This window comes from Trichogramma pretiosum, unplaced genomic scaffold (genome assembly GCF_000599845.2).
Source record: "Trichogramma pretiosum strain Unisexual culture from Peru unplaced genomic scaffold, Tpre_2.0 scaffold148, whole genome shotgun sequence".
Taxonomy (NCBI): Eukaryota; Metazoa; Arthropoda; class Insecta; order Hymenoptera; family Trichogrammatidae; genus Trichogramma; species Trichogramma pretiosum.
The window spans coordinates 52,866-60,524 of record NW_019641643.1 but is presented as its reverse complement, the minus strand read 5'-3'; the positions used below and the strand labels follow the sequence as shown (position 1 = coordinate 60,524).

At 41.3% G+C, this 7,659-nt stretch overlaps 3 protein-coding genes across 3 annotated transcripts; all 3 read right to left on the bottom strand.

Annotated features, from left to right (window-relative positions):
- Positions 1–3,133: 3,133 nt before the first annotated feature.
- Positions 3,134–3,948, bottom strand: LOC111693853 (ATP-dependent DNA helicase PIF1-like). The gene has a single exon (XM_023459746.1). The coding sequence runs from the start codon at positions 3,946–3,948 to the stop codon at positions 3,211–3,213; it is 738 nt and encodes a 245-aa protein (XP_023315514.1). The 3' UTR covers positions 3,134–3,210.
- A 17-nt stretch (positions 3,949–3,965) lies between these two features.
- Positions 3,966–5,682, bottom strand: LOC111693855. Its single transcript, XM_023459749.1, has 3 exons — positions 5,364–5,682; positions 4,073–5,177; positions 3,966–4,011 (listed from the first exon to the last, which is right to left on the bottom strand). The coding sequence occupies exons 1-3, from the start codon at positions 5,680–5,682 to the stop codon at positions 3,966–3,968; spliced, it is 1,470 nt and encodes a 489-aa protein (XP_023315517.1).
- Positions 5,683–5,730: 48 nt separating this feature from the next.
- On the bottom strand, positions 5,731–7,294 carry LOC111693854. The gene is made up of 3 exons (XM_023459748.1): positions 7,219–7,294; positions 6,520–7,151; positions 5,731–6,429 (listed from the first exon to the last, which is right to left on the bottom strand). Exons 1-3 carry the CDS (start codon positions 7,292–7,294, stop codon positions 5,731–5,733), a joined length of 1,407 nt encoding a protein of 468 aa, XP_023315516.1.
- Between the last annotated feature and the right edge of the window lie 365 nt (positions 7,295–7,659).

Here is a 7,659-nt window from a genome sequence, read left to right as displayed (position 1 = left end):
TTTGACACAAACTCTGCAGAATGCGTAGTTCCCTTTTTTCTTGACAATTTCTGCACTCGCTTTCATGAGTCATCCTAATATATACTGTGACGTGCGAGGTTTTGGGCACTAGCCCATGCTCGGCCTGCCGTCTAATTATTTCTTACCGAGGCTCCGGTAAGCCTATCGTTGAGTCTTACCTCAGAAGGGGTCGAGCCGCCACCAAGTGCGCCGCGAGCGTCGGCAGTCCAAGCTGAAAATAAGTGAGAGAGGGTCGCGAAAAGACTACGAACAAAAATGTACTTTTGCACACAAATAATCGTTCTTTATTTAACTTCGACTTTCAACTATCATTCATACAATCATCACTGCAATTCATGCCTCGGACGTAACTGATTATACGCGAGTCCAAGGGGAAAACGCGCGGATTACAACGTTAGTCCGACGCGAGTCCCATTCGAGTGCCGCGTAATTGCACTGCGCGCAATCGGCTCGTTTCTCCGAAATACGGTCGACGCCTTCGCTCTGCTCGCGCTAGCAGACGCGCGGTTTGGTCACGCACGACCAAGACCGAACGCGCTATCTCGCTTGCCCTCACAGGAGCGTCCAAGGCGGAAGTGCCGCTTCGCAAAAATGGCCACGCGCCGGCCTGAAACGCGACACGTGGACTCGAACCACGTCTTGAATCCAAGGTACTCGCTACAATTACTCCGATTTCCACTCCTCGTACTACAACGATTCTACGGCGAACTTCTTATTTTCTCTTCTACATTCACGCCACGCAATCATACAACACTCTCACACATCCACGCGACCGACCAAGCTTAATCCAATTTACAACCTTCTTCGTCGCTCCGTTGCCTCGGCCTTTATTCTCGATGTTGACTCCCGCTGTCCCCCAGCTGCTCCGTCCTCGTGGTCTGCCCGGTCCAAGGGCTCTTGCCTCGCCTCGGAGATGTCTCGGACGATTGATCAGAAAAGTCGCTGTACAGCGAATCGCGCGGCTCGCTGCCTTCCGAGCCTCACGATCGCCTCGTCACCTCGCAACTCTTCTCTCGTCGCACTGCACTCCAGGCTTAAGCTCAACCTCTCCACGAACACAACACACGAACTTCCGCTGCACGCACAGCTTGTTCACGACCAACTCTACCGCTGCCACACAGCTTGTTCACGACCCACTCTACCGCTGCCACACAGCTTGTTCACCACCGACTCTACCGCTGCCACACAGCTTCACACTCGACTTTACCGCTGCCACACAGCTTCTTCACAACCAGCTCTAACCGCTGCCACACAGCTTCACTCTGCAATTCTACCGCTGCCACACAGCTTCACACTGCAATTCTACCGCTGCCACACAGCTTCACACTCCAATTCCACCGCTGCCACACAGCTTCACTCTCCGACCTCTCACTCCTCGACACGTCCGTTCTACCTCGCGGTCTAATTGCGAATCCCCGGTGTGCACTGTCGCGCAGATCGACGACGCATCGAACGCGAGCGCTCGATTCGCACCGATCGATCTGCTCTCCAGTGCACGTGGTCCGAGAGACGCGTCCGAGGTTAACTTGGCTCTTCCTTTGCCCTGAACCTCGAACGCGCGCTCCAGTGATACTTCGATTTTCCTACTTTATCATCCTCTCGGTCGCGCATCTCACTCACACATTCACACATTACAGCTTGCGTCATTTTCGCGATTTACCGCTCAGTGACATCGTCACAATAAAAAAACAAAGAATATATGAAACTTTTATAAGGTCAGCTCGTATAAAAGTAACTTTTAAGTGTAAATAATAATTGGAAACTTTATTAAACTAAATACGTATATCAAAAATCAAGTCCACACGAACTTACTTTTCACCCAGACTCCGCCTGGCTCTTCGGATGATTCATGCATAGGAGGGGCGACGTCCCATGCGTCGTCGTCGCTAACTAGATGGTGCTCGGGAGACCGCGAGAGTCGATGAGAAAAGGAGGAAGCGAGAAAGGTGCCGAAATAAATAGCAACGAGCAACAAATACTGTTAAATAATAATAGCAGTATTTATTGCGAATGACGAAAACGTTATAAAAGGCGCGAACTGTCGCGAGCGGCTAAGGCTAGTGTACGTCCAGTGCTGCGGCGCAAACAAGAGTGACGAGTGAGTCGTGCTGCGGCCGGCTCGACGCTAGGCCGACACCAGCAGCGACACGCAGTGCCGTGAGCGATAGGTAGCGAGAGGGGTAAGCAAGCCAGACAACGCCACAATTTCTTATGATTACAATAACTATAGCATACCAAAATTTCAGGAAAACCCGTGGACCTCGTTCGTAGGTTTATTTAAAAAATTCTGAATCTGACCCATTTACTATAATTTTATTCAAATTTATAACATAACTTAACCTTCGTAATGCTTTGTGTAACGTGATTTTATAAGCTCACAATTTTTTGTTACTCCAATTTTTCAAATTCCAGATGTTTTTTACTTTATCAAAATAATTTAATCTTTACTAATTTGAAAACTAAAAATTTAACAGAATTATTCGATTTTAGACTATTGTTAAAAATGATATAAAGTGGCCAAATGGAATAACAATAGATTTGGTTAGTAAAAGAATTTATTGGATCGATGCTAAATTGAACACCATTGCATCTTGTGATTACAATGGTCACCTAAGACGTACTGTACTATTTTCAAAAATTACTATCCAACATCCTTTTAGCATAACGACATTTGAAGATTATGTTTATTGGACTGATTGGAAGCAAGATAAGGTTTATAAAGCTAATAAATTTAATGGGGAAGAATTAGAAATAATTATTTCTTCAAAACATACTCATCACCCATTTGTTGTACAAGTATATCATCCATATAAACAACCTGATGGCTTAAATATTTGCGAAGCGGTCAAAGGACATTGCAGTCATTTCTGTTTACCACTCCCTAGAAACATGAAAAATAACAGTAATCAATTATTCAATTGCGCTTGTCCTGATGGATTTAATTTATCAAATGATAAATTAACATGTACCTTAGAAACAGGTTAGTATTTTGGAATGACATTATTAACCTGTCGAATGCCAAGAAACCTTAATTTCGACTTCTTTTTTCACGCTTTATTTTTTTTTATAAAACCACTAGCGATACCCGTCGTGGCTTCGCTCACGTTAAATTTGTAAGGAGTAGGAGAATATTTATAAAAACGAAATGAAATTTTAGACTTTTGTGGATAAAGACATTCAGAAATATATTTACAAAAGGGCTTGAGGGTACACAATATTTTTAGTTTTCCCATTTGGAATGAACATAAATAAATCGGAAGGTTTACCGACGCGTGAACAGGCTACGTATAGTTGTCCGTGTGAAAAGCATGGGTTCTCCAAATCAATTCCACAAACTTGTAACGATTGTCCTTGAGATTTATTAATGGTCATTGCGAAAGCAAGTCGTATAGGAAACTGCAATCGTTTGAACTCAAAAGGCATGTCAGTTGGTATCATAGGAATACGTGGCAGCAGAACATCAGTACCCTTATATTTGCCATTTAAAATTGTTGCTTCAATGATATTTTTCATTAGCATTTTCACTGCAAGCCTTGTACCATTACAAAGTCGTGGTGGATTTATGTTCCGGAGAAGAATTATGGGAACACCAATTTTTAATGTTAAATCGTGTGGAGGCATGCCTGGCAAATCAAGTGAATTTAAAAATTCAGTGGGGTAATGGACAACTTCGTCCTGGTTCATTACTGTGTCGATCGATTTATAAGTTGTAGGTTCTCCGGGTATTTCATTTTGAATTGAATAATTAATCATGTGGACATCGTTGTTTGTAGCTGCTAGGATAGCGCGCTCGCTAAGCCATTTATGACTTGTATAGTTTTGCGTAAGATGTGGAAAAACCTTCTGAATTAATTGACTCCTTGACGCAGTCGTAGTACAAAAAGTTGGTGGCATCGTGATTAATTGTGTGGACGTGTGTGTAACCATTTTTCCATTGCCAATGTCTAGTAACTGTTGTGTGAAAAGCTCAGCGGAGGTATCATTTTGTAACTGAACACGCATATTTTTTTTTAAGCGCAATGTTTTTACATTTTTCCACAAATTGGATGACTTCAGACATGCATTGAGTTCATCAGCTGGTGTTGAGCGTGGAATTACTGGTAAAGTTTGTCTGAAGTCGCCTGACAATAAAATCAGCGCTCCCCCGAAGGGTGAACTGTTTTCCCTCAAATCTTGAAGTGTACGATCAAGTGCTTCCAAGGCCTTTTTGTGGGCCATTGTACATTCGTCCCATATAATAAGTTGACATGTTTGTAAAATTTTTCCCATGCCGGAATTTTTAGTTATATTGCATGTTGGCGTCTCAGTAACATGCAAATTTAAGGGTAATTTTAATGCAGAATGTGCTGTTCTACCACCATCTAAAAGTGTTGCGGCAATGCCAGATGAAGCAATGGCAAGAACAAAGTTATTTCGGGACCAAATCTTCGTAAGAAGGAGTGAAATAAGGAAAGTTTTTCCTGTCCCTCCAGGTGCATCAAGAAAGTACAATCCACCGACTTTATTATCTATTGCGCTAATAATAGTATTGTAAACAACACGTTGTTCCTCCACTAATTTCGGTAGATTTGTTAAAAGGAAATCTTGTAATTCTTGGATGTTGTATTGCGATTCACGTTGTAAATCACGTTCGCAGATATCCATTACTGATCGATTCGGCGCAGTCAGTCCCAATTGAGTCAATGTCTTATTAGCAATAGTCAAGCATAAGTCCTCGATCAAAATGAGTGCCTCATTGTATATGATTGACGTAAATTGCATGTCTGCAGACGTTGCTCTCAAACGATACAAAATGTCTTCACTCATATAATTTTCGTAATTGTTCCAAAGAATTGTTGGATTAGATGAGAAACACGTGACTAATATAATTGCAAATAACATTCGTATTTGCTGTGGTGTACCAGTATTTGACGCATCAGCAAGTGCTGTATCCCAATGCGTATCATTTTCCAGAAGTTGTAATTTATAGCAAGCGTCTCGATACGTTTCACACACTTGACCATTAATAGTTTTTAAATCTTGGAAGGATGTAGGTCCACGTACGTTAATTAACAGTAATCTTAAGTAGAAACATTCTTGATTGTTAGGATGAACTGTATATAGACGACCTAATGCATCAGAGGAACGCAAATTGGAATGTCCTGGAACTGGTTTTCCTTGTAGACGACGTTTAAACTTTTTAGTAGATTTATTCCATGTATAATATTGTGGGACCTCAGAATATAGAAGTGACCTTGCAAATAAATCACTCTAGCATAATGAAAAAAAAGCAGTTAATGTAGTTTGCGGTGGTGCAAGAGCTCTTTCTCGGACATTTTGCATTGTGAAATAAACTCGCTGACCATTTTCAAGGTGTACTGCCAAATGAGTCACTGTTGGATGACGCTCATGTATGGGAAATGCCAGAATACGCCAAACAGCTTCATTACTACTAATGTAACGTCCTGATTCATATTGTTCGATTTCATCATGTGCTTCGGTTGCAGCACCAATTCCGAAGACGGCCATATCACTGCCTTTGTTAACATACTTGCAAATGTATTTAATTGATTTTACAGAATTGCAGTATTCAACATTGATGTGAGCCTTGAATGTTTTTGAAAGTAATGGAGAATACGGCACAATCCATCGATTATCAATTTCAACTTCACAGTTATTCATTCTTATGATAGTAGATTCTCCACCGTCATGTATGGAACGTCGACGATACTAAGGATATCCATCTTCTCCTGTGATAGTGTTGTTGTTCAAGTCTCGTGGATAACGTTTAGTACATTTTCCATCCTTCATGCAAGGAGAACTGTTGTTTATGATACCGCATGGACCATGAATCATATTTTTTCTAACAATTTCGAAAAGTTCCGGATCGATGTTCGAATCTGGTATTTCTGCTGATATGATTTCATCAATTTTGTCTGGTGTAATTTTTTCCATAAACCAAATCAAAATATGTGCATGAGGTAGTCCTCTTTTTTGCCATTCAATGGAATACATCCAACAGCGTGTCTCTCCAAAAGTACGATGGTTGACAATGAAATTCATGAAAGATTTTAATTTTTGCTTAAAAACGCGTGCGACAATATCATGGCGATCTGAAGAGGATTGTCCAGGTAGCAGCAATTCTTGAATTTCATCCCAAGTAGGATTGCATGTGAAAGTGATGAATAAATCTGGACGGCCGTATGAACGAACGTACGTCAGTGCATCCTGTGCGTATTCATGCATGTGTCGAGGACTCCCTGTAAATGTAGTTGGTAATATAACCATTTTTCCTAATGCACGAAGATTTCCGTCAGTAGCAACTGCATCGCGTAAGTGAATGTATTCTTCGGAACGCAATTTCTTTTGATTTAAGTGAATGTAGAGAAGTCGTTCACTCTCGACTTTAGCGTACATATCGACAATATACTAATGGAATAATAGCCGACATTTAAGAATGTGATTGAAAGCCCCTTCACGAATCATCAATCGGTATGCGTAGTAGTTCATAGAGCTGACTTTTTTTGTGTCCTCCTCTTGTGTTCCTGGTTTTAACATTTTAATATTAAAGTGATATCCATCTTCTCCTTGCCAAAATATTATCGGATATTGCAATGCATCGTAGGATCGATGCGTTTCTGGGATTCGTATGACATTTCCATTTCTCCGGTGAAGAACTATATCACGTGGATGGAATTGTTCGCCGACTATAACGATTGCCACTTCATCAATCGTTGGTGCATTGTATCTTCTCTCATGTTGACCATTAGGTGTTTTGTCAGGTCTAATAACAACGGCAAAATTATCAGCTGGCATTCTCTCGAGGGCCGTTCGAAACAGTGTAACTAAAGCGTTGTGTTGATCGAAAAAATCTTGCAAGTCAGAGACAATTGCTCTATGAGTAATCCTACTGAGCCGACAGCGTTGATCAACTTGTTCATTAGAAGTTCCCATGAAATAAATTTGAAGAAATTTATAATCGGAATCTAGTGGAAGCAGCGATCCTGCGCGATGATAAATTTGTCCTTGAACTTTGAACGTTGACATGAAATTGTTTTTTACAATATCAGTTGCACCAAACGATGTCATTTGAAAACATGAATTATATTTGCAAATATTTTTCAAGAAATGTTTTGATATGCGCGTGTGACCTATGAATAGAAAGTATATTTGCAAACGGTTTTCAAGAAATAATTTCAAGAAATTGATAGACGTTACCTGTTACTAAAAATAGTAATGGTTCGGGAGGTACAGTCAAATCTGGTAATTTAACTTTTCCACCCACGCAGCACATTCCGGGGGACTCATTTTTTAAATTTGAACGCACCACAAAATTCACATAATTTATCCATTTTACCGATGATTACTTTTTCATGGTGACTGTAATCTATGCTGGGATCATAGTGAAACGCAGCGTGATGTAAAGACAATGACACTCTTCGTTGAACGCGACGTTCGCGTTCAGCTGCTAGTCTTGAGGTGCGGCGGTCGAGAGTTTCGTTGGCACGGATTCGAGCATGACGTAGACGGTCAGCCTGTAACCGTTCAGCTCGTTGCTCAGGAGTTTCGGAGGAGCGGGCTTGAGCAGTTTGTACTTGAGAAGCCTGCAGTCTTGCCTGTCGATCTTCAGGTGGTTCGGAAGATCGTAAAATACGTTGA